The 27,511-nt window shown below is 41.4% G+C and overlaps 1 protein-coding gene across 1 annotated transcript; it reads left to right on the top strand.

Moving 5' to 3' along the window:
* The first annotated feature begins 1,744 nt into the window (after positions 1-1,744).
* Positions 1,745-26,930, top strand: LOC121947184 (plexin A3). Its single transcript, XM_042492118.1, has 23 exons — positions 1,745-1,912; positions 2,039-2,159; positions 8,784-8,920; positions 9,039-9,209; positions 9,330-9,423; positions 9,924-10,043; positions 11,123-11,242; positions 12,520-12,663; positions 14,218-14,452; positions 14,612-14,754; positions 15,891-16,046; positions 17,373-17,473; positions 17,766-17,832; positions 17,966-18,112; positions 19,929-20,088; positions 20,431-20,534; positions 21,252-21,348; positions 21,476-21,553; positions 22,050-22,162; positions 24,323-24,492; positions 24,578-24,790; positions 25,961-26,111; positions 26,832-26,930. Exons 2-23 carry the CDS (start codon positions 2,052-2,054, stop codon positions 26,925-26,927), a joined length of 2,925 nt encoding a protein of 974 aa, XP_042348052.1. The 5' UTR covers positions 1,745-1,912; positions 2,039-2,051; the 3' UTR covers positions 26,928-26,930.
* The last annotated feature ends 581 nt before the right edge of the window (positions 26,931-27,511 follow it).

The raw sequence follows: 27,511 nt of genomic DNA, 5'->3' as shown, positions 1-27,511 counted from the left end.
ACAAAACGTCTGAACGTGGAAAATTAAAACTGCCAGAATAACTCATCCTGACGCCTCCAACAATCTGGCAAGCAGGAGAGCGAGAAGTGAATCAGCAGCATCTGAGAGCACACCTGGACAGACTGCACAGGTGTGGCAGCCATCCATTTTATCCAAAAAAACTGTTAACCCTCTGTGAGCTGCAGGAGAGCCGGCGACCGCCGCCGAAAAGCATCAAATCCTCACATTCAAAAAGCACAAAACCAGCAAGTTACTGATCAAAATAATTGAAATTTCTGTTGACAAAAATTGAGTGACAAACACTTGCGACTGTAGTCACCACTACATGTGAAAAAGGTAACATGCAAATTAATTCGAACATGCCAAAATGTCCACAAGTAGAGCTGCAACAATAAGTTGGTTAATCAATTAGTTGTCAACTAATTTGATTATTAATGACGGATATGAGTCATCATTTAAAAAAAAATAAAGTCAGAAGTTAGATGAACAGACATAAAAGGCCCTAATGTCCTAAAATCCTAGAAACATCCTAAAAAAAAAAAAATGTCCTACAATCTCAGTAATTACATAAAATCCAAAAAAATCATCATGAAGTGCTAGAAACTTCATAAAATAAAATAAATGTCCTAAAATTGTAGAAAACGTCCTAAAACCCTAGAAATGTCCAGAATTCGTACAAAAAACACTCCAAGTCCTAAAAATGTCAAACTCCTAGAAATGTCCTAAAATCTGAGAAATGTCCTAAAATCCTAAAAACGTCCTAAACTCCTAGAAATGTCCTAAAATCTGAGAAATGTCCTAAAATCCTAGAGGCATGTATGGGGCCCCTGGCTCCTGTCGTTTAGTAAAAGTGGCCCCTGAGCAGAGCAGGCTGAGTATCAACGCTTTAGACACTGATATCTCTAAAGTGGCTGAACGGATTTTCACCGTTCAAACTGCATTTTAAACCTCGAATCCGGCTCGTTATTCGGCATTTCGAACCGCGAAGCTGTCCCTCGCGGATCCGACACGGCGCCGGCTTGAACCCGGAGACAGCGGCGCCGGGATCAGAGGATGACCCGTCAGAGAGCAGACAGCTGGCAGTCCGGACAGCTAAGCTAAGAAGCTAACTCATTAGCTGCGGCTCGGATTGATTAACTTGTGTAACCGGGACAACCCGCCACCCTGCCGGGGGACACACGGGCGGACAGCACCGCGATCCACCTGAAAAAAAAAAAAAAATTAACTGTTACCGGGGCTGGGCTGTCATTACCGTTTAGTATGAAGTGTATGTATGTAAAGTAAAATGTCAAATTTGAATTGGGATTCAGAGAATGAATTGATGCTGGCTGCAGTGGTGGAGCCGTCGCGTCGCTCCTGATATTGACCGTGTGTTTGAGGTGACTTTTCTCTGCCTGCTGTGTCCTGTTTGTCTCGTCTTCGTGGACGTAACGTGGGTCACGTCTTGTGTCCGTCAGCGCTGCTGTATAAGTGCGAGGCTCAGCGCTCCAGCTGCGGTCAGTGTCTCAAAGCGCCGTCGGCCTTCGAGTGCGGCTGGTGCACCGAAACCAGGAAGTGTCTCCTGCGGCAGCACTGTCCGTCCGCCGAGCAGAACTGGATGCACCACGGCCGGCACAACCTGCGCTGCAGCCACCCGCGCATCACCAGGGTAGGGAATCGAACCCGCGACCTCCTCATCATTCGGCATCGCTCACAGCGATCTGTTTTTGTTTTGTCTTCAATCAGTAATACCTGATGTGTTGATTTTGGCTCCTCCCCCTCAGATCGACCCTCTCACGGGCCCTCGGGAGGGCGGGACGCGGGTGACGATCGAGGGCGAGAACCTGGGTCTGCAGGTGAAGGAGATCGCTCACGTCCAGGTGGCCGGCGTGCGCTGTAACCCCGTCCCCTCACAGTACATCAGCGCCGAGAGGTCGGTCACAGCTGTGAGCGTGCCCGTGTGAACACGTGACGTGTCAGAGGCGTGTGCTGACTGTGTGTGTGTGTGTGTGTGTGTGTGTGTGTGTCTGTCTGTCTCTCTCTCTCTCGCTCTCTGCAGGATCGTGTGCGACATGGCCGAAGCTCTGCTCCCTCACTCGCCGGGCGGTCCGGTGGAGCTCTGCATCGGCGTCTGCAGCGCCGAGTATCGGACGCTGTCCACTCAGACCTACTCCTTCGTGGTGAGTCGGCGTGTCCAGTGTCCAGTGCGTGTCTCTGTCTTTGCACTGTGTGCAGACGGAGACACGCACTGGACACGTGACGGAAACTAACGACCACAACAATCAGAAACAACAGAATAAACAAAAAAGAAACAAAAAGTCATTTAGAATCATAACAACATATTTGTTTTTAAAGATATTTTCATTTCAGAAAAAACTGAGCATAATTGAAAGTTTATTGAACATTTAGTCGAATATTAAAGAAATTCTTGAGAATTTATTTAGAAGCTTTTTTTATAAACATACAACACATAAACACAGGCAGCAGCGTTGTTAGGCCTCCCCTAATTCCTCTGGAAAATGATTTGTTCAAACCGTCAGAGATTTTAAAGTAATTACATTTCTGTTTGTACAGTTCTGGCTATTAAAAAAGAAAAAGTGTAAAAAAAAAAAAAAAAAAAGGTAATTTTTTTTTTTTTTTTAATACTCTTTTTATTAGGAATTTTTATGGTACATATGTTCATTAACATAACCAAAGTCTAATACATCCATTCTGTTAATTAACATTTCACATTGCAGAATGTTTGTAGTACCATGAACAATACAGAAATGAATGAATAGTCCTTTCACCATAATAACTGAGATGAGTCTTTAAGAGTACATAATAGGAACTATTCTCCCTAGAACAGGGTTATATAACTGGTGGGGTATACCTTTAAGTTTCTCAAGAAAACTTTTACTACACAGGTAAGAAGGATCAAACAAACACACACAAAGAAAGGAATATGAAAGTACATACAACATATCATTAAATAAATGATGGCCGTACCTGTGTAACTAATCTAATCCATCTCTCCCATCTTTTTAAAAACACATCTTGTTGCAATTTTATGGCAAAGGTTATTCTTTCCATCTTGAATATATCATATACTATGTCAAACCACTCATCCATTGTAGGTCTCTCTGGTTTCAACCACTTCCTTGTAATAGTTTTCCTACAGGCGGCACTTAGAATTTGAAATAAATATTTATCCTTAGAAGTGACATTTTCCCCTGGTAGGGTGCCTAAGTATAAAGATACAAACTTAAATGGAATGTCTATCTGGAATACTTTCTTCAAAAATGTATACACCTCCTGCAAAAAGGGGAGCTATATTGAACATGACCAAAATATGTGAAAATGATTAGCCTCCAGGGATCTGCACGGTCTCCAACATACAGAAGAATTGGTATAATTTCTTTTTTGAACTGGAGTGATAAAAATCCTAATAAGGTTTTTCCAGCAAAACTCTCTCCATTGTATTGAATTTGAAGTTTTCCACTGAATCTCACATAGCTGTTCCCAAGTTTCTTCATTTAGAACTAAGTTCCCTTCCATTTCCCATTTTCTGTTTTACATGGAGTGAGCTACCTTTCATTTGTTGCAGACCCCTATAGAGCCTTGAAACAGTTTTTTGGTTTGAGCCTGAGATGTATGCGCTTATGAAGACTTTTAAAAAAAATATTGTCCCGGTGCTCTTGTTTGATCTCCTTCAAAATGTTCTCAATATAGTGACGAACTTGAAGAAATCTATAAAAATCATCATTATTCAAGCCATATTGTGTCCTTAGGTTTTAAAAATTGTTCACTGTCCCCTTATTCAAAAATGTGCAATATGCTGTCAATCCACGAGTTACCCATCCTTTAAACCTTGTGTCCCAGTTTTTAGGTAGGAAGTCTGGATCAAAAGCGCACCATCTCAACACTTTGATCCCCTCCTTAAGATTGTTTTGAGCTGTTACCTTATTCCACCATTTAAGTGGCAAACGAATCCAATGGTTTCCCGACTCAATTAACTTATCCATCAACCCTTTATCTCCTATTGCCGCTTGGATCGGGAACTCTCCTGTTATAGTCCCCTCAAGCTCCTTCCATCTAGCGTTATATTCTGGATTACACCAGCATACTAATGATCTCAATTGGGCTGCTATGAAATAGTCCTTTAAACATGGGAGCGCGACCCCCCCCTTATTCTTTGCCAATTGTAAACTCTGGTATCTGATTCTTGGTCTGTGCCCCTGCCAAATGTACCGTGAGATAAGTTTATCCCATTCCTGAAACTGCTGGTCAGATATATCTAGTGGAAGGGACTGAAAGAGATAGAACAATCTCGGCAGGATAACCATTTTGATTGATTCAATACGAGATCCAAAATTAAAAAAGGGTATTAAATCCCATCTCCTTATATCTTCCCTTATCTTGTTGTTCAAGGGGAGAACATTTAGTGAAGACAGTTGTGACAGATCAGCTGGTAAATTTACACCCAGATATCTCATGGATTCGGCTTCCCACTCAATATTGTACCTTTTCCTCACATTTTCTGAGGGGCTGTAGTTAAAACTAAGAATCTGAGTCTTTGAGACATTCAACTTATAACGAGAGAACGATCCATAGTGTTCCAAAAGTGAAAATAGCTGTACTAGAGATTGTTCTGGGCTGGATAATTGTATCAATATATCATCTGCAAACAAGGAGATCTTTTGCTCTCCTCCCTTTATACATATTCCTTTAATATTTGTATTCTGAATAATCGATTGACTCAGGGGTTCAATAAAAATTGTAAATAAGAGGAGGCTGATTGGGCAGCCCTGCCTTGTTCCGCGTTCCAGTGAGAAGGGGTTTGAAACTGCTCCATTCATTTTAATTCTTGCCCTTGGGTTATCATAAAGAGCCTGTATTGTCTTAATAAAGGAAAACCAAACTCCTCCAAAACCCTAAACAAAAAGGACCAGTTTACACAATCAAAAGCTTTTTCAGCGTCCAGCCCCACTAATACCGCTTCTAAATTATTATCTGTTATATGGCTTATTACATGCAAGGTCCGTCTAATGTTATCTTGAGTTTGTCTCTGACGCACAAACCCTGTCTGATCAAGGCTTATGATTTGTGGTAACAGTCCCTCTATTCGCTTGGCTAGTATATGTGTAAAGATCTTATAGTCCTGATTTAACACACTTATTGGTCTATAATTGCTACATTCGAGTTTATCCTTCCCCTCCTTTGGAATCAGCGAAATTACTGCTTCCCTCCAAGAAGGCGGTATCTCATTCTTTTTAAGGACCCAATTAAAGGTGGACTGCAACACAGGGATCAAGGCACCCCCCATCTCCCTGTACCACTGTGATGGAAACCCATCTGGGCCAGGTGCCTTACCTGATTTGAGATGGGTTATAGCTGCTTTAATTTCTTTCTCTGTGACTTCTACTGCAAGTTGGTTACTCTGATCAGCAGTCAATTTAGGAAGACGAGTCTTCTCTAAGAATTCTTCCATTTTTACTCTGTCAACCTGAGGTTGCGAGTATAGTCTCTGAAAATACTATTCTATACTATAGACTATACTAGTCTCGAAACTATTTTGTATGTCTTTTAATTTATAGTGTATCAAATTAGTCATTGGGTTTTTAATTTTATGGATTGAGTTTTCCGCCTGTTGCTTCTTCAGATTGTAAGATAACAATTTGCTAGCTTTGCCTCCCCCTTCATAATATTTCTGTTTTGTAAATATTAATTTTTTTCTGTATATCCTTTGTATAGATCTCATTTATTTCATTCCTTTTCTTCCTAAGTGCATCTTTAGTTTCCTGGTCATTTGTGTCTTTATGTTTTTGTTCCAGCTGTTTCAGTTCTGCTTGTAGTTGATCTAGTTCTTTTTGTTTAGCTCTCTTTAAATGAGAACTGTATCCAATTATTTTTCCTCTTAGCACTGCTTTACATGCATCCCATAATATTGGAGATGTAACCTCTCCATTTTCATTCTGATCCAAAAACTCAGTAATATCTTTTTTAATTTGTTCCTTCATGTTATTCAATATGTGAGTGTTTAATCTCCATAATGTGTTTCTCCGACATCGTTCGAGATGCAGTTTTAAATACACAGGGCTGTGGTCCGAAAGGTCCATAATCCCTATGTCGCAGTCGTCCACCCTATGTAAATCTTTACCAAACATTAGAAAATAGTCAATCCTTGAATATACCAAATGTGGATTAGAGAAATATGTATAGTCTCTCTTCAGAGGATTTATCTCCCTCCAAACATCTATTAAACCGATATCTTTCATAGCCAAATTGATCCCTTTGTTCAAGTGATTGGGCTGAGTATCATGTACTTTTGAAGAGTCAAGTTTAGGGTTTAATCTAATATTGAAATCCCCACCACAAATTAGAACACCTTGAGATTCTGCTATGATCAAATCGAATATTTGTCTGAAAAAACTCCAATCAGAATTAGGGGGGGCATAAATATTCAGAAAAGTTATCAATGAGCCACATAAATTCCCTCTGACAAAAACATATCTCCCCTCTGTATCCTTCTTCTCAAATATGGGCTCAAAACTAATTTTTGTAGATATCAATATTGCCACCCCCCTCCTATAGCCAGCTGCATATGATGATGAAAACTGATACTTAAAGCCCATTCTTTTTAATTTAACATGCTCTGTATCTGATAGATGTGTTTCTTGCAAAAAAGCCACCTCAACTTGATCTCTTTTCAGTTTGGTCAATATCTTACTTCTCTTGATAGGGTTGACTAGACCATTCACATTATAAGTTGCTATTTTAACTGCTTGCATTTAGTGTCCTATAATAAATGGGAGGAAAAAAGAAAACAAGGAGGATCCTTCATACCCATAAGAGTATTCACCTATAACTAAATATATCACAGGTAACACCCCCAAAGCTGCTAAGAACGGCAGCAAAACATGTAGAAACAACACAACAAAAACAATAACACCTGAAAAACAAACTTCCAATGGTGAGGTCTTCATTTCGATCCTTATTAAGCCCTGTTGGTGAGAGGGCTTTGAGGGAAATCCTCTCCCACCCGCCAGTGTGTGAGGGCCCTCAGTCACGTGCACCACACTGTGCATGTTATTGTTCATCTGTCTATATGCCCGAGGAAAATCCGTATCCTGACCATTATAGTCTCCTTAGTTCTAGCCTATACAATGTTCCTCTGATGTACAGTTTTTTTTGTTTTTTGTTTGTTTTTTTCAGTCTGTTCTCCCTGCTGCGGACTGGTTCCCCGGCCCCCCTCTTTGAAATGGGTACTACTTCTCCGGGATTTCATGACTTACAGTTCTCTTGCAGACACTGTGGATCCTGGCGTCTAAAAGCCTGCAGTCTTTCCTTATAGCCCCCCAACTCTGCCTGTTCTCTCCCGGTTTCCCGGTCTCCTGCTCGTGCGCCATGTGAACCTCTGAATCTGCTCCAATAGAGATTCACTGGGAGCCCCCTCTTTGCCATGTCCCCGGTTGCTTCCTCCGCGGATCCGTACAGCACCGTCCCTTCTGGATAGAACACTCTTAATCTGGCTGGAAAAGGAGTTTGAAATCTGATGCTTTTTTCCTTCAGTACTGATTTCGCTTCAGCATATTCCCTGCGCTTTTTCAACACATCAGGCGCGTAGTCATGATCCAAGTTGATTCTTTTCCCGTGTAGTTGAAATCCCCGCTTTTGCCAGGCCAGCCTCAGTATCTCCTCTTTCATCCTGAAACTTGACATTTTCGCCACAATGGACCTCGGTGGAGCTTCCGACGGCGGCTTTGGTGTCAGGGCGCGATGAGCCCTCTCCACCCGCAGCTCAAAGGAGTCCTGGAGACCCAGGCCCTCCATCGATGGAGATTTCTCCTCCGCTCCCTCTTTAACTCCGTGTATTCTGATGTTCTCTCCTCTGGAGCGGCCCTCCAAGTCTGTGAGCTTTGCATCCAGGTGTATTTGAAGTTTCAGCAGCTCCGTCACCGCTTCCTACACCGCTTGTATCCGAGTTTCTGCCGCGTCGATCCTTTTCTCCGCATCCTCGATTCTTGTGTTAGTTTTGTTGATTTCTTCACGAATCTCTTTCAGCTGTTGAATGCTGTCTTTCCTGAACTCCCTTAATTCTTTCAGTTTGAGGGTCAGGCCTGTTTCTTCCGTCTGCTTTTGGCCGTGGTCTGAATCCGTGTCATTGTCCTCCATTTCGCTGCTAGCCGGAGCTAACTGGCTAACTGCTTCTCTCTCGGGTGACTCCGACTGCGTTGCCTTTTTCGACTTACTTTTAGGCATTTTCAAGACCCACAATCTTCCTCCAACTGTTCGCACTCGTTTTTAAAGTATTCGAGTTGTTGTGGGTGAACTTTAATTAAAAGTGTCGGGAGCGAGTTTCCTATGCTGCCATCGCTTGACTCGACGATCCGGAAGTCCCAAAGGTAAAATTTTTATAGGAAAATGTCACCAAAAACTTTGCAAGAAAAATAAAAAAGAAAAAAAGAAAAATATTTTAATGAAAAGAAATCACCCAAAATTTTCAAAGAAAAAAAATACCCAAGAATTAAATTAAAACAAATTCACCAAAAAAAAAAAAAATCAAAGAAAAAAAAATTGCCCAAAGTTTCAAAGAAAAAGAAGTTTCTAAAAATCACCAAAATGAATTGCAAATGTTTCATAGATGTCTAAGATTTTAATTATTATTATATTATAATGTTATAATGATTAATTCAAAGACAAATTAAACTGTGATGCAACATTGCAGAACAAAAGTGGTGCAATAACAATTTCAACAGAGTACCTCTCCTCCTCCTCCTGCTCCTCCTGCTCCCCTTTTCCTCCTCCTCCTCCTCCTGCTGCAGAGTCCCAGTTTCAGTCGGGTGCGTCCTGAGAAGGGTCCTGTTTCTGGGGGAACCAGACTTACGGTGACGGGTCGCCACCTGGACGCCGGCAGCACCGTCACCGTTTACATCGATAAGGAGGAGTGTCTGTTTGTCAAGTCAGTGATCAATAACTCCACTCTAATCAATCAATCACTCAAATAAAAATAAAGAAACTTATAAGTTATGTAAGTTATATATGATCAATAATTCTCTCACCTCCTCGTCCTCTCCCAGACGGACCAATCGGGAAATAATCTGCATAACTCCCGCCTCCCAGTCAGGCTCTGGCCCCGCCCCCATCCGTCTGATGATTGACAGGGCCGAGGTGATGAGTTCGGACACCCGATACGTTTACACCGAGGACCCGACCGTCACCAGCATCGAGCCCAACTGGACCATCCTCAAGTAAACACACCCTCATCATCCTCATCAGCCTCATCAGCCTCATCAGCACAGGATCCATCTGTAACCTGGCTGTGTGTGTGTGTGTGTGTGTGTGTGTGTGTGTGTGTGTGTGTGTTGCAGCGGCAGCACGGTGATCACAGTGACGGGAACAAACCTGCTGACCATCCAGGAGCCCAAAGTCAGAGCCAAATACGGCGGCGTGGAGACCAACAACGTAAGAATAACACGGGGGGTTCTCAACATGAGGTCACGACCCCTTCAGGGGGTCACGGGATGATAAACAATAATTCATCATCTTTCGTTTTTTAAGTTACAAAAAAATGAAAAGAGGGATCAAATTCTGAGCATAAACTCAGAATTCCCATGGTTAGTGTCGTAAATATTCAGAGAATTTATTTTTGAATATTGAAAAATAAAAATTCTCTGAGATTAAATTCACAAAATAATAACGAAAAATGGGAAAAATATGGGGTTTTTTGTCAAGGAACCGTATCGCCTCACTTCCTGAGTCTGAATCATCATGCGATATTCTCCCATCATTCTCAAATATCTGATAAAAAGGAAAAAAATATAACTGTCTCCCCACGGATCCTTTAAATGTAAAAAAGGCCAGCAGTTTTTATTATTAATAATGTTGGTTATGAATAATATCTAAAAGGATAAGTGTCTGTGAAATAAAGTCAGTCTAAATTTCTTCTGTGTCTCCATCTGTAGTTCTGCTCGGTGGTCAACGACAGCACTATGACCTGTTTGGCTCCTGGTTTGATTTACGGGAAACCAAACCCACCAGAGGGGGCGCTGCGGCCCGACGAGTTCGGCTTCATCTTTGACCAGGTAACACACACACACACTCTCTCTCACTCACACACACATACACTCGCTCTCTCACACACACACACACACACACACACACACACACTCTCTCTCACACACACACACACACACACTCTCTCTCACACACACACACACACACACTCACACAGAGTAGTGTTAATCGTTGTGGTGACATCAGTAGTTTCAGCAGATTTATTGTGTCACAGTAGTTCAGAGGGTTCGAACCCGCTTTAGTTTCTGTGTTCTGTGGTGAGTTTCTGTGTTCTGTGGTGAGTTTGCGTGTTCTGTGGTGAGTTTCTGTGTTCTGTGGTGAGTTTGCGTGTTCTGTGGTGAGTTTCTGTGTTCTGTGGTGAGTTTGCGTGTTCCCTGCGCGTGTTAGCGTGTGTTTTCTGCAGTTGCTCCTCAGTGTGAGGAGGTGCAGGTGTTGGATAATCAGGTTAAGAGGTGAGGAGGAGCTCTGAGTGCAGAGCGCTGATTCAAAGAGCTTTACTGATTATTTACAGTCAATCAGATCATGAGCATTATTAAGGATTATTAGTTTTAATAACAAACAACCATTTATGAAAATATCAACAAATTTAAAACATTTCAAGAGAGAGCAATAATTATTAAATGAGCTAATGACTAAATAATATCACCACAAGGTAAATACAGTGAGAGGTATGGAGGAGAAATGGCCCCAAAAATTAGTAAGAAATAAATTAAAAAGTCCAAGAAAATGACCTGAAAATTTGAAAAAAGAAAGATTTAAACAAAAGTGTTTGAAAATGTACACTAATTCTGAAATAATTGTAAAATATGTAGTCATGATAATTATGAATATAGTTTTTCCTAGTTTTTTAAATCATTCTCTAAAGCCACTAATTTTCTTACAATTCATGGAACATTTCTTACCTAGTTCCTCTTTGCCTTTTTCAGTGTTTTAGTAAAAATGACACCAATATTCTCTATATGGTAAAACCCAAGAAATGTCCTAATATCTTATTCTTATTAAGTATTATTGTCAGTAATATTTTTGTATTTTTGCAGTATTATTTGCAGTATTCAGCCTCTCATGTTGTATCATTGTTCTGGTTCAGGTCTCCTCTCTGCTGGTCCTGAACTCCACCCCCTTCACGCACTACCCCAACCCGACCTTTGACCCCCTGGGGAACTCTGGGATTCTGGAGGTCAAACCGGGGTCACCCATCATCCTCAAGGTGAGTACAACAAACACAGCGAGGGCAGACATGTTGAACAATCATGTATAAAACTGAAGGACTTTGACTGTAGAACAGCTGAGTGTTTGACAGCCACAGCATTTCATCATGGCGGATCAAACAGCTGATGGTCCGACAGCAGCGCAGTGAGACAGACAAACAGAGCGCAGCTTCTCCTCACAGCACCAAAGTGTCTGAAACAGACACATCTGCAGAGGTGAAAGTGACTTCTTTAGACTCTACAGACGACTTTGTGTTAGTTTCAGCTTTAATCAGACGTTGGATTAATTATTTAGAAACAGCAGGACGCATCGCTCCGTGTCTCATCCAGCCGCTCCCACTGAGCTCTCATTATTATTACCAGGGGCAGATGTAATGTTTTGGGGGCCCAGGGCCACAAGCACATGAGCTTATTTTCAGCCTTTCTCTAACTGTGAATGTTGGCAGCTATAGGAGAAGTAGGCCGACTCCGAAGTTTTTAATTCCTGAGTAAAATGATTAACAGCACAGAAGTTTGACAGAAGCTGAAGTCAGAGTCCTGCAGTCAGGAGAGGTTGGACTATTATCAGCACAATGTGCTTCAATTTACCTGAAGTTTGTTTCAGATGGAGCTTTTCATTTTTATATAATGCTCGAAAGTTTAATAAATAATAATAAATCATATGTTTATTACACTCCAACACACCATGGTCACAAAAAAGAGCAAAAGGCAAAATAATCGTTCTTTAATCGTAATCGAAGTAAAATGTTCAGTTAATGGTGATATTGATTTTATGTATGAGGCTCGGACCTTTGCTGGGAGGACATTTTAGTACCTGGACCTCTGTGAGTTTTAGTAGAATAGGTCCTCCAGCTGGTGATGCTGTTCTACAGTATATTTGTCATGTTCAATGTCTGACAGAAAATAAATATTTAAACCAAAATTAACCTGATGATATCTTCATATCTCACTGAGGAGTCAAAGGAACCTTTAAGCTCGACAGAAATACTGATTTGATGTATATCGTGATATATCGATATTGACTGCTATGAAAAAAATATCGTAATAAGACTTTATTCCATATCGCCCAGCCCTAGTGTATAATACAATATAATACAATACAATACAATGTGGTATAATGTGGGCCATTCTGCAGAGTGGGTGCTTTTACTTTTGGTACTTTAATAAAATTTTGGTGCTTCATCTTTTTACTGAAGTAAAACTTTTACTTATAACAGAGTATTTCTACCCTGCAGTATAGTTACTCCAGTAATCAGAGTACTTGCTGTGATTACAGGGTAAGAACCTGATCCCTCCGGCTCCCGGTAACAACCGTCTGAACTACACGGTCCTGATCGGAGAGTCTCCGTGTCTTCTGACCGTGTCAGAGAACCAGCTGCTCTGTGATTCGCCAGATCTCACCGGAGAGCAGCGCGTCCTGGTGAGTGACATCACGCCTTTTTCACCTTTCTTCAACACCTGAACATGATTGATTTAACAAAAAAAACTTTAAACATTATCCAGAAAGCTGTAAGTGGAGTTTGAAGTGAATAAACTTCCATCATGCTGCACTTTTATGGACGTTTAAACAGCTTCAAAACCAAAGGAGCGTCTTCGCTCCGACATCAGAAGAGGCAGATATTAACGCTGACGGTTTTAACGCGCCTTTCATTCTTCGTTTTTGATAACAAATATTGCAAGATGCAGGACGCATAATTTCAATATCAAATACTACAAAGACATAGACCAAAACCAGCAACAACAGATGCAATAAAACCATAAATAAAAGGACATTAAATAAAACATACATTTTCTGTAAAATACACTGTGGATATGTTTACATGTAGTTTTATATATATATATATATGTGTCTGTATAGTGTATAGCTTATACAGCTTTTAATAACTGATGGAGAAGAGGTGGGATTTAATAAGTTTGCACTTCTTCCCGCCCCTCTTTAGATACGTTTAGATAGCGTGTTTGTGTATGTCTACTTTTTTTCTTTACTTTTTTTTTTACGTTTGAAATACATTTCAAATTCATTTTTTTTCAATAAAATAAATAAAAAAGAATAAAAAGACGACATCACATAAAATCAAGTCAGTTAAATAAGAATTGATCATTCAAATTAAACACATCACATTTCATAGCACAAGATTAAAATCAGAAAGACGAGAGTGTAAAAAGAGGAGAGGAGGTAAAGAGAGGAGGTGTTTATAAAGGTGAAGGTCATTAAGTGCAGCTGCAGGGAATCATGGGTAATTGGTCTGATGCCACAGATCAGAGGGTCTCACACACACACACACACACACACACACACACACACACAGATGTTCAAAGGGAACAGATAAACTATTGATCCGTTATTAAAGCGATTGATTTCTGATGGATGGTGTCTGAGCTTCCTGTTTCTCTCTAATGAATAAATGATGATGATGATGATGTCAGTGTTAGTGGTGGTAATGGCGATGGTGATGGTGATGGTGTTGATGATGGTGATGGTGATGATGGTGATGGTGATGATAATGATTTTGATGGTGATGATGGTGGTGGTGATGATGGTGATGGTGATGATGGTGATGGTGATGATGGTGATGGTGATGATAATGATTTTGATGGTGATGATGGTGGTGGTGATGATGGTGATGGTGATGATGGTGATGGTGATGATGGTGATGGTGATGATGGTGATGGTGATGATAATGATTTTGATGATGGTGTTGATAATGATGATAATGATGATGATGATGATGATGATGTTGATGGTGATGATGGTGGTGGTGATGATGGTGATGGTGATGGTGATGGTGATGATGATGATGGTGATGGCGATGACGACAGAGGACACAGCTAAGACACTACTGTCCTAAATTCCTAGAAATGTTCTAATATCTGAGAAACGTCCTAAAATCCTTGAAATGTGCTAAAAAAGGAGAGTTTGATATTTATTGCCGTGCCGCCCTGATGTTAACGTTACGCTGTCGTCTCTCTGCAGATCCTGGTCGGAGGTCTGGAGTATTCCCCGGGAACGCTCCATATCTACTCCGATTCTGCCCTTACACTGCCCGCCATCATCGGCATCGGAGCGGGCGGCGGCGTGCTGCTCATCGCCATCATCGCTGTCCTGATCGCCTACAAGAGGAAGACCCGCGACGCCGACCGCACGCTCAAACGCCTCCAGCTGCAGATGGACAACCTGGAGAGCCGGGTCGCGCTGGAGTGCAAAGAGGGTACGTTCAGTCAGTTTCCATGATACCAGCATGCTGACTAAAATCACACTCTGGAGCCGCATGAAGCTGCCGTTTAGTGTCAAAATGCAAAGGAGACGTAAAGACGGGGCTTTAGTCAAGAAGTGAAATTAACCGTGTCTCTCTTTTTGGTCACTGCAGCCTTCGCAGAGCTGCAGACAGACATCCAGGAACTGACCAACGACATGGACGGCGTGAAGATCCCCTTCCTGGAGTACCGGACGTACACCATGAGAGTCATGTTCCCTGGAATAGAGGAGCATCCGGTCCTCAAAGAGCTCGACGTACGTACCAACAAAAACTTACTCAAACATCGCTTCATCACTTTGATTGGCTGAACAAACACAGAGAGGTATCACAGAATGAGTCTGCTTCTTTTAAAAGTCTGCGCTGAGACCGAGCAACTCTCCACAGTATCTGCGGCGTCCGGGCCGCCACGCAGCTTTAATTAAGCGAACCCAGCAGGAAGCTCTGAGCCGCCGAGCCTCTGTTCTCTGCAGCCGCGGCCGTGAATTAGATTTCCTCAGCTCTTAATAACGAGGTGTGGAAGCAGATCGGTCTCTGGGTGGAAGGATTTCCATGAATTTGATGAGAAATGGCAGAGAAAAAGTTTCTTTATCTTTGTCTGTGTTCTCGGAGGACCCGCAGAGCTCCAGAGGTTTTCTGTCTTCTTAATCCAAAGTGAATCTTTATTATGATTTCAAAAGGATCTTTTGTTTTTTTGAGCATGTTTTACTTTGTGGCCTGGTTTCAGATTTATTAGGGTTTCTCTGAAAATTAGGGTGGAGTAATATAACAATATATACAGTGAGATGCTGTAGATCGCACACTGAAAATGTAATTAATGTTTAAAAATATTAAACTGAACAATAAAGAGAGTCAGCGATGTAACTTGGTCCATTAAGAGCTCTGTATGTTCAGAGAAGGACCTTAAAATCAATCCTAAATGTTACAGGAAGCTAAAACCGAGCCCAGCTGCAGAGTTTTGGATCAGCTGAAGTCTCTCTGTGGATTTTTTGGGTGACCCAGTAAAAAGTGCTCACACTAATCGAGTCGACTTCGTGGGTCGTTTTTTCTGCATCTTTTTGATTTATAAATGGCCGTACTTTAGCTATGACGCTACCCTTGAAATCATTTTCTGAAGTAAAGTTTTGATTGTGGTTTGTTTAGCGACAGTGAATTCGAGTCAAACATCGTTTATCTCGTAGTGACGTGCAGTCGCAGACAGACGGTCCCATGTCCACACAGGTCCACAGATAACAGCTGTCTTAGTCATTATCAGACTCTTAACAGGACGCTGTCTTTCTCTGTGTCTCTGTTCAGTCTCCAGCCGACGCAGAAAAAGCTCTGCGACTCTTCAGTCACTTATTATCAGACTCTAACTGTTCGCTCTGTGTGTGTGTGTGTTTGTTTGTTTCAGTCTCCGGCGAATGTAGAGAAAGCTCTGCGTCTATTCAGTCAGCTGCTGAACAACAAAATGTTCCTGCTGACCTTTATTCACACTCTGGAGGCTCAGAGGTCGTTCTCCATGAGGGACCGAGGGAACGTCGCCTCGCTGCTGATGGCCGCTCTGCAGGTACGTTTCTCCTGATTAAATCTGAGACGCTGCTGCTCATCATTGTAACACTAATTAATACATGTATCAATATTAAAACTGATAGAGTCATTAGATACATTAGAAACCTGGCGAATAGATTTAAAAGAAGGTTCATAAAGATTTTAAGACGTTCAGATAGACGGATAAACTTTATTGTCATTGAAGGTTGTACAACGACATTTCGTTGGAACGGTCCAGTTTGCAGCATAAAATGAAATATAAAAATATGAGATACATACACAAACACTAATACACACATGCACAAGCCTAAGCGCGCCTCACCCAGACGCATGACCACATACACATTCATACCTGTAAAGCTTTAAAATATGTAAGAGAAACTCTTAACAACATACATATATAAATACCAACAAATAATATTTCTTGGTTCTTTAATATATGTTTTGTATTTGGTAATAAGTGGTTAATAACCAGATAATGGTAAATGATGTTTTTTATATATTAATATCTGTCAACTTCAATAGATGTTGTATAGGTGGTAGTAACTGGCTACCAGATGTTTTTAGGTGTTAATAACCTTAAATTACTAATATATATGTGTTTTCAGTGTGGAAATAATAAGAAAGCAGGATGTTAGATGTTTTTTTACGGTTGTAAACATTTTTAATAACTGGTAAATGTATGTTTTCAAGGTGTAAATAATTTCATAACAGTAATGCAGTATTGCAGTAATAGCGGTTAATAACTAATGAAAAAGGGTGTTTTTAGGGTAAAAATGACCTTAACCTTCATAAGGTATTTAAAAAGATAGAAATAATTTAATTTTAATTACTAGTTTAAAGATGTTTTCTAGATTGCAATAACTGTTATTAACTATTTCATAGATGTTATGTTGGTGGTAATAACTGTAAATGATAACGAGAATAGGTGTTTTCAAGGTGAAAATAATTTGATAACTAGTGAAAACATGTTTTCTCTGTGGCAATAGATGTTAAAAACTGGTTTACAGATGTTTTGTTGGTGGTAATAACTGGTCAACAGATGTTTTGTTGGTGGTAATAACTGGTTAACAGATTTTTTCTTGGTGGTAATAACTGGCTAACATATTTTTTGTTGGTGGTAATAACTGGTTAACAGATGTTTTGTTGGTGGTAATAACTGGTTAACAGATTTTTTGTTGGTGGTAATAACTGGCTAACAGATGTTTTGTTGGTGGTAATAACTGGTTAACAGATGTTTTGTTGGTGGTAATAACTGGTTCACAGGTGTGTTGTGGTCGTTAATATTAGTTTGCAGCTGTTTAGCAGCAGGTAAACAGTCGGTGACTGCGTGCTTGTCTCTCAGGGCCGTATGGAGTACGCCACAGTGGTGTTGAAACAGCTGCTGGCCGACCTGATCGAGAAGAACCTGGAGAACAGAAACCATCCCAAACTGCTGCTGAGGAGGTCCGTACACCGTCTTTATTAACCCTTTACATATAACCTTTGACCCCAAACTACAGATGAAAATACAGATGTTGGATCTGAAATGTTTTTACTGTTTTATTCATTAACTTTGAGAGGATTTTTTTCCTGAAATGTGGATCACACCTGACACCTTTGACCTGACGGGAGACACTGAGGAGGCGCGTTATGAATGTGGTCGTTATGATTGGTTATTGATAACGAAATCTGAGTAAAAGCAGCGTCCATGTGTGTGTGTGTGTGTGTGTGTGTGTGTGTGTGTGTGTGTGTTCAGGACGGAGTCTGTAGCTGAGAAGATGCTGACGAACTGGTTCACCTTCCTGCTGCATCGATTCCTAAAGGTAAACGCTCAGCTCTTCACTTCTTCTACCTGAGTGACCTCGTTCCTCTTCACTCTGACCTGACACTGTGTCTCTGTGTCTCTGTCCGTCCTCTGTCTCTGTGTCTCTGTCCGTCCGTCCGTGTGTCCCTCAGGAGTGTGCCGGCGAGCCGCTCTTCATGCTGTACTGCGCCATAAAGCAGCAGATGGAGAAAGGGCCGATCGACGCCATCACCGGAGAGGCTCGCTACTCTCTGAGTGAAGACAAGCTCATCAGACAGCAGATCGACTACAAACAGCTGGTAACACACACACACACACACACACACACACACACACACACACACACTAAATCTATTTGTTATTTCTGGTTTTGATTTTGTTACTTTTAATTCACTGATCAGCCAAAACATCTGACAGGTGAAGAGAATAATTTTGATCATCTAATGGGGGTTAAAACAGGGTTTCATCTGTTCATGGAAAACTTGGAAAAGTCATGGAATTTGCAAACAGCAACTCTGCTTCATATAATTCAGTATACTCTGAAAGTTTTGGAAAAGTCTTGGAATTTTGTGCCAAAATCCTGTATAATAACACATGATGTGTTCAAGGACAGCCAAAAATCCAACAGTAATTTCTATTTTTACAGTTTGTGGCTGTGAGCTGCCAAAATAATTTAAAGACAAAAAAATCTGACATTTAAAAAAAAAATCTCCAAACTTTTTCCTTAAAAATCACCAAATATTTTTTAAAAAGAAAAAGGCCAAACTTCTTTTTTAAAAAAAAAAAAAAATTAAACATCACCTCAAACCGAAACAAATCTCCCATTTTTCTTTTAAACTGCCCCAAATTTTCAATGAAAAATATTGCCAGAAAATTAAAAGGAGATAAATTTTTCAAAAACTAAAACAAAATTTTAAAAACATTTACATTAACATTTACCAGATATTAAACATTTTTACAACCTTTATTTTCCTTAAAAAACACCAAAAATGTTGGCCACAGGCCCGCATGACATGCATCCAACTTTTGCACCACCCCTCCCCTCTTATAAATAGCAAACAGTCTGTATTTTCATATTCAGCTCTAATCCTGTTCTGAATTTATTTATTTTTTTAATAATATATATTTTAAAAAGCTTTTATATAGTAATGAAAAAGAGCCGATAAGCAGTATTGAAAGAACTTTGCCAAAGTCCTGGAAAAATCCTGGAAATGTATTTGTATAAAAGTGTGTGAACCCTGTGTAGATCAGAGGGTTTGGTGATTGATAAATAAACTTTCTGCCAATCACAGCGCTGCTCTCATATCTCTGACACAGCTGAGCCAATCAGAGGCTCGCCGGCGCAGCAGAACGAACGAGGCGGCGGCGGCAGATGGTGTTTAACTGTTCGTCAGATCAATAATGACACAAACACATAATCATAAACAACAGTTTGGTGAAGACGTTTCTACGATCGCATCGATCAGACTCGACTCGTCATCATTCTGCTAAATGTCGTTAACGATGACATCACGTCGTTAAATGTGACACGCCGGCGATCGCTCCGTGATCAAACACTGATGAGTTTGTTATTAATCAGGCGTCTCTGTGTGGACGTCGCCACGGAAACAACGGGAGACACTGAGGAGGCACGCTATGAATGTGGTCGTTATGATTGGTTATTGATAACGAAATCTGAGTAAAAGCAGCGTCCATATGTGTGTGTGTGTGTGTGTGTGTGTGTGTGTGTTCAGGACGGAGTGTGTGTGTTTATTATCCAAATGAATGTTTATGTTTAAGTGTGTGTGAAGACAATGTAATGTGTTTCTGCGTTCTTTCTTTGTGTGTGTGTGTGTGTGTGTGTGTGTGTGTGTGTGTGTGTGTGTGTGTGTGTTTGGGGGGGTGGTATCCAATTCAACAGCTGGTCGATAATGATGTTTTCCCCACTGTGACAACAAAGTGGCGCGCACGCACACACGCACACACACACGCACACACACACACACACACACACACAGTGAAATGAAGTTTAGACAGAAGACTCCATCCTGAACCTTCTCTCTCTGTCTCCGTCTCTCTCTGTCTCTCTGTCTCTCTGTCTCTCTGTGTCCTTCCCTCTCTGTCTGTGTCTCTCAGACTCTGATGTGTATCCCTCCGGAGGGCGAGGCGGGGACGGAGGTGCCGGTGAAGGTGCTGAACTGCGACACAGTGACGCAGGTCAAAGACAAACTGCTGGACGCCGTTTACAAAGGAATCCCGTTCTCACAGCGACCGCAGGCCGACGACATGGACCTCGGTAACTACTCACACACACACACACACACACACACACACACACACACACAAACTCGACACAAACGTACGACACGTTAAGGCTCGTTTATTATTTCCTTTACATGCATGCTTAACAATGTAAACGTCACTGTCCTCACACCTCCGTGCGTCCTTTATGTTGCCATAGAAACAGCTAATAGATGGCACGAGAGGGCGGAGTTTTCACAGAATCACGAAGATTTACCCGATGGACATATTAAATCTGGGACGAATATAAATAATAAATTAATAAATAAAATAATGCATCATGCATCAGACGTCGTGTGATGACACGCTGACCGTATGTTTGTGTTTGTGGCGTCAGAGTGGCGTCAGGGCCGACTGACCAGGATCATCCTGCAGGACGAAGACGTGACCACCAAGATCGAGAGCGACTGGAAGAGACTCAACACACTGGCGCACTACCAGGTACACACACACACACACACACACACACACACGTTGCTACAGTCACCATGGTTACCAGCAGATCTGTATATGGGGGCGTGCAGCCTCAGATTTCAGATCATTAAGTCAGTTTAAAAGTGTGAACTCTGGTTGAGTCACTGAAAGCGAGTCTTTGATCGTGTGATGGAGCTGCAGATATTCAGCACCGATTTCCATCTGCTCTTTCAGCTTTGCATGCTGGGAGGCCGAAAATTAGACTTAAAGGAAAGACGATGTGAAACTGAACAACAGGAAGTTCTTTTGTACTTTTCAAATATTTTATTTTTGAAATTTTTTTTTATTCATTATTATTTTTGGGTGGTGAGACCGAACTGTGCTTTAGGTGGGAGTGCAGTAATGTTGCAGGATTCATGTTCTCTGTAAGGAGCGGCCTCTTTGACGCAGTCAGCACGATTGTGAAACGCGCTCTTTAAATGCGGCTTCATGCAGACGCAGATTAAAAGCTTAAAGCTGAATGTTTCCTGCCGTTAAATCAAGACGGCGTGCGGCGGCGCAGCCTCGGAGCTCTGAGTGAGTCCTGCTCCGTTATCAGTCTCCGCAGTGACACGTGTGGAGAGTGAATCCAGATTGTGGGCGAGATAAGAATCGACCGAGCTCGCCGACTGAATGGATAATTAGTCAGCTGATTGACGGAGCGATTGGCCGATCGACTGATGCGTGACTGATGTGTGTTGCTAGGTAACGGACGGCTCTCTGGTGGCGCTGGTCCAGAAGCAAGTTTCTGCCTACAACATCGCCAACTCCTTCACCTTCACCAGATCTCTGAGCAGATACGGTACGCGCGCGTGCGCACACACACACACACACACACACACACACACACACACATACATACACACACACACACACACACACACGTTAACCTGATCAGATAGCTTATCTCTCTCTCTCTGTGTGTGCAGAGTCATTACTTCGAACGTCCAGCAGTCCTGACAGTCTGAGATCCAGAGCGCCGATGATCACCCCGGACCAGGAGACAGGTACCACAGCTACAGCAATACAAGGAGGAGAAGAAGAAGAAGAAGGAGTAGGAGTAGAGATAGAAGTACAAGTTATAGTAGAAGTAGTAGTCCTAGTAGTAGTTTTAGAAGTACAAGTATTAGCCCAAGTAGTTGTAGTAGAAGTAGATGTAGAAGTAGTAGGCCTAATAATTGTAGTAGAAGTAGAAGAAGTAGAGGTAGTAGGCCTAGTACATGTAATAGAAGTAGAAGTAGAGGAATTGTAGAGGAATTAGCAGTAAAAGTTGTAGAACAGTAGAAGTAAAAGTAGAAGTAGTCGGCCTTTATGCAATTTGAGGGTTAATTAGAAGGTTAACCTGCCTGGTGTCTTAATTTCATGAGTTATATAGGATCATAATCCTTCTCTCCACATAGTTCACCCCATACTGTGTGTACTGAAGTGTACTCTCTCTATGTGTGTGTGTGTGTGTGTGTGTGTGTGTGTGTGTGTGTGTGTGTGTTGTGTTTTTTTTTTCAGGGACCAAACTGTGGCACCTGGTGAAGAATCACGAGCACAGCGATCAGAGAGAAGGAGACAGAGGCAGCAAGATGGTCTCTGAGATCTACCTGACCAGACTGCTGGCCACCAAGGTAACAAACAACAACAACAACAACAACCACACAAGTCATCAGCAAACAACAACAACCACATGCAACATCAACAAACAACAACAAACTGACACATCATCAACAAACAACAACAACCTGACACATGATCAACAAACAACAACAACCTGACACATGATCAACTAACAACAACAACCACACACGTCATCAACAAACAACAACCACACAAGTCATCAGCAAACAACAACAACCTGACACATGATCAACAAACAACAGCCACACACGTCATCAACAAACAACAACCACACAAGTCATCAGCAAACAACAACAACCTGACACATGATCAACAAACAACAGCCACACACGTCATCAACAAACAACAACCACACAAGTCATCAGCAAACAACAACAACCTGACACATGATCAACAAACAACAGCCACACACGTCATCAACAAACAACAACAACCACATACAACATCAGCAAACAACAACAACCACACGTAATCAACAAACACCAAGAGCCACACACGTCATCAACAAACAACAACAACCACATACAACATCAACAAACAACCACACACGTCATCAGCAAACAACAACAACCACATACAACATCAACAAACAACAACCACACACGTCATCAGCAAACAACAACAACCACATACAACATCAACAAACAACAACCACACACGTCATCAGCAAACAACAACAACCTGACACATGATCAACAAACAACAGCCACACACGTCATCAAAAAACAACAACAACCACATACAACATCAACAAACAACAACCACACACGTCATCAGCAAACAACAACAACCTGACACATGATCAACAAACAACAGCCACACACGTCATCAACAAACAACAACAACCACATACAACATCAACAAACAACAACCACACACGTCATCAAAAAACAACAACAACCACATACAACATCAACAAACAACAACCACACACGTCATCAAAAAACAACAACAACCACATACAACATCAACAAACAACAACCACACACGTCATCAAAAAACAACAACAACCACATACAACATCAACAAACAACAACCACACACGTCATCAGCAAACAACAACAACCACACGTAATCAACAAACAACAACAACCACACACGTCATCAAAAAACAACAACAACCTGACACATGATCAACAAACAAGTCTAAATTCTTGCTTGTGTTGTACGTCGCTTTGGATAAAAGCGTCTGCTAAATGAAATTGTAGAATTGTAGAAACAACAACAACCACACACGTCATCAGCAAACAACAATAACAACAATATCAACAATTAACAACCATCACACATTATCACATTTTCTCTCTCATCTCATTTCTTTAAAAAACACAAGGAGGAAGACAGTATTTCCACATCATGTACCTGCACACACTGCTGCTCATCATTTTCATCTATCACAGTATTATATAACTTAATATATATTATTCTCATTATTTAACATCTGCGCAATTTTATGTCTTGGATTCTTTACCTGCATAATTTAATTTTTTATACATTTTGTATGAGTTTTGTTGGAGGGAAAGAGTGCGTCACTGTTATTATATGAAGACTTGAAAATAACGTCACAGAAAAGAGACGAGTGGATGAAAGTTTTATGAAGGCTTTATGAAAACAAGACGTCAACATACAGAAAAAAAGAAAAAAAACTAGAGGAAAATACTATGGATGCATTAAGAAGATTGCCTCTAAAGTGAGACATTTATTTGGTACTCAGTACATTTTGCCATTTGCATTGTGGCTATTCACCCTTTACAACCTGAGCAAATTGATTTTATTTCTTTCAAAAACAGGGAGAAGGCAAGAAACAACTTAATAAAACATTCCCCAAAAATGAGAAAAACAGAAGTATAAAAAGTTACCAAAAAATCTTGCAAATAAGGGATAAAAGAGTAAAAAAACTAACAAGAAAATTACCTTAAGAAGTGCTGAAAATTTACATTTTCTAAACTTTTGTTTGTTTGTTTATTTTCTTGTCACCTTTCACTAAATTCTTGTATTTTTTGGTCACAAGTTGGTCATTCCCTTTTTCCCCAAATTTTCCAAACCAATTTGCTTGGGTTTCAAAGGGTTAAATAGTCAGTGAAAGGCGCCTGAACGCAGCACAAGATTGATCCAAATATCTAATCCACTCTTTGGTCGTCCATCATCAGGGGACGCTGCAGAAGTTCGTGGACGACCTGTTTGAGACGGTGTTCAGCACCGCCCACCGAGGCTCCGCTCTCCCATTGGCCATCAAATATATGTTCGACTTTCTGGACGAACAAGCTGACAAACGGCAGATCAGCGACCCCGACGTCCGACACACCTGGAAGAGCAACTGGTGAGAGACACTGAAGAGACGGTAAAGACTTTCCTCTAGAGACTGAGACAGATTTAACGTGTCCGTCCTCTCTGTGCGTCTGCAGCCTTCCTCTCAGGTTCTGGGTCAACGTCATCAAGAATCCTCAGTTTGTGTTCGACATCCACAAGAGCAGCATCACCGACGCCTGCCTGTCCGTCGTCGCTCAGACCTTCATGGACTCCTGCTCGACGTCCGAACACCGGCTCGGCAAAGACTCTCCGTCCAACAAGCTGCTCTACGCGAAAGACATCCCCAACTACAAGAGCTGGGTGGAGAGGTAGCTAAAACGCTAACTAGATAAAATATTGCAAAATAAACCTCTACAAGAGCTGGGTGGAGAGATAGCTAACTTGCTAACTAGCCAAAATACTGCAATAAAGAACAACTACAAGAGTTGGGCAGAGAGGTAGCTAACATGCTAACAAGCTAAAATACTGCAAAATAAACAACTACAAGAGGTGCACGGGGAGATAGCTAATGTGCTACATAGCTAAAATACTTTAAAATTAACAACTATAAGAGCTGAATGGAGAGGTAGCTAACATACTAACTAGCCAAAAAACTGCAAAACAAGACTGAAAGAGCTGGGTGGAGAGGTAGCTAACACGCTAACTAGCCAAAAAGCAACTTCAAGATCAAGGGATCAAGATAAAGGGGTGGTTGACACACTAACTAGCTAAAATACTGCAAAATAAACAACTGCAAGAGCTGGGTGGAGGTAGCGAACATGCTAACCAGCTTATTTTTTGTAATACACAACATAAGAACTGGTTGGGTAGGTAGCCAATGTGCCAACTTGTGAATAATTCACAACTACAAGAGTTTGAGGTAGAAGAAGATAATATGTTAACTAGCTAAAATCCTGAAAAACAAAAAAGGAACTGAGTACGTTTGACCATTTGACCTCAAAGGTCTAATTGACTTAAAAAATAGAGCTGACTAATTGATTATTTGTGGGGAGCAGTAGCTAGCGTGTGAAATAAACTAAAGGAGGCTGTTGCGAGGTAGCTAACATGCTAACTATTTAATGTAACCAGTTAACACACCAGTAGCTTTTCTTTATGTTACTTTTTAACCACTTACACAATACACTGCAATCTACCTCAACAAACTGCTATTTACAATATCCTAAAAGTAGTTCAAATGGAAGATAACTGAAACACCTAAAAGTTTTCATTATTGTAACAAATAGCCGTCATGGAAAACAGACATGGTGAGACAATTACATCATTCAAATAATGTTTTACTCTAATGTTATATGACATAAATCATATTAATTAGTGTTGACAACTAATAAGGCCACTGCCTCTCAGAGCAAAAGTAAAAAAGTGCACAGGTAGTGCACAGGTAATTATCACAGTAAAATAACCTCAAAGCAACACATTTGTTTGCTGGTACCCTTATTGAAGTTTGAAGATGTATAACTGTGTATGTGTATTTCTTGCAGGTACTACAGGGATATTGCGAAGATGCCCAGCATCAGTGATCAGGACATGGACGCCTACCTGGTGGAGCAGTCCCGTCTGCACGGCACCGAGTTCAACACACTGAGCGCGCTCAGTGAGCTCTACTTTTACATCAACAAGTACAAGGAAGAGGTGAGGGGGGCGGCTTTGGTTAAATATAGCATATGTAGCATGTTGGGAGGATAATGTCATTGTGAGCTGGACTCTGCGCAGTAGCGATAACCATGGTGGGGGAGTTCCTGCCCAAACACCCGTCAGACCAATCACGTGCAGCTCCATTAAGTAGGAGTGCACGGATTGGCTGTCTCAGCTGTCAATCATGGTGGAAAACCAAACCCTTTAAAGCCAAACTGATCTTAAAAACAAACACTTGAACAAACATCAAGGTGGTGAGAGCTACCTTCAGAGACAGAAACCGTCTTTAGGAAAATTTATTTGGCGTGTCTTTTGAGTTTTTAGTCGAGCGTATGACCATTCACTAACATGGAGGGGCGGGCTTTATGATCTATGTTGCAGTCACACACCAGGGGGCGATCCAGATTGAAAAGTTACACTTTGTCGTTTTACAGTCTGAGTAAACCACAACCAACAGCTTGTAATGAAAAAAATTAAAGAAAACACAAAAACAGTGTAGCCCAGGCTTTCCTCACCCTATATATGTGACAGTGGAAAATACAGGACTTTGACTCGTCACAGCAAAAGTGACGTCGCTGTATGTTGATGATGGTTCTCAGACATCCAGGTCATGGTATCCGTAAGTGCTATTTCGTTGGCAACTGAACTTGTTTCAGTTCCTTGACGACATATCCTTTTTTCTGTGTGATTTCTTATGTCTTTCCTTTGTCTCTGCAGATCCTGACGGCGTTGGACCGGGACGGTTACTGTCGCAAACACAAACTGAGGCACAAACTGGAGCAAGCCATCAACCTGATGTCTGGGAGCAGCTGAGAGGAGGGGAGGGACGAATGGACTGATGGACTGATGGACGGATGGATGGATGGATGGAAGGGGGGGGGGGGGGGGGGGAGAGAACGGGGGAGGGGGAAGTGAAGGCATTTTGTTTTTCTGAACTGTTTCAACAGTCAGCTGACCTGCTCAGCGCTGGACAGAATTGACAGCCCCAGCAATCAATCCATCAGCAATTTATTTGTCAATTGATTGATTGTTTTGAAGACTGATTAACTGGATGGCTGGGACCCCAACTACCTCCGTTTGTTGGGTTTTGGGGGGAAGAAAATCAGTTTCCAAACCGATTTGGATTCATTTACGTGACTCCGAGGTGGAGTGGAGTCATCTTCGGGGCAAAAAAAACAAACCCTCTAAATGCATCTGTCAGTTTGGATTTCGGATTTAAAATTCACTGCAGGTGTAAGCAGGGACTAAAGCAAGGGGAGCTGGACTGTGGAAAGACCTGGACAAAGACTGAGTCAGGTTTCACCAAACAACGGATGTGACGTGAGGACTGATCGACTTGACTTCAGGATTCCCAGGCTGGTTGGGAACTTTCTAGATGCTTGGTTGAAGAGCCAAAG

The sequence above is a fragment of the Plectropomus leopardus genome, chromosome 8 (genome assembly GCF_008729295.1).
Source record: "Plectropomus leopardus isolate mb chromosome 8, YSFRI_Pleo_2.0, whole genome shotgun sequence".
NCBI classification, from domain to species: Eukaryota; Metazoa; Chordata; class Actinopteri; order Perciformes; family Serranidae; genus Plectropomus; species Plectropomus leopardus.
Note: the sequence above shows the minus strand (reverse complement) of the source record. Positions and strands in the feature narration are given on the sequence as shown.

Coding starts and splice junctions, on each gene's coding strand:
- LOC121947184 (XM_042492118.1), top strand. CDS start 2,052: ATGGCCGAAGCTCTGCTCCCTCACTCGCCGGGCGGTCCGGTGGAGCTC. Junction 14,453..14,611: donor CGCGCTGGAGTGCAAAGAGG/GTACGTTCAGTC, acceptor TGGTCACTGCAG/CCTTCGCAGAGCTGCAGACA. Junction 17,474..17,765: donor CCCAAACTGCTGCTGAGGAG/GTCCGTACACCG, acceptor GTGTGTGTTCAG/GACGGAGTCTGTAGCTGAGA.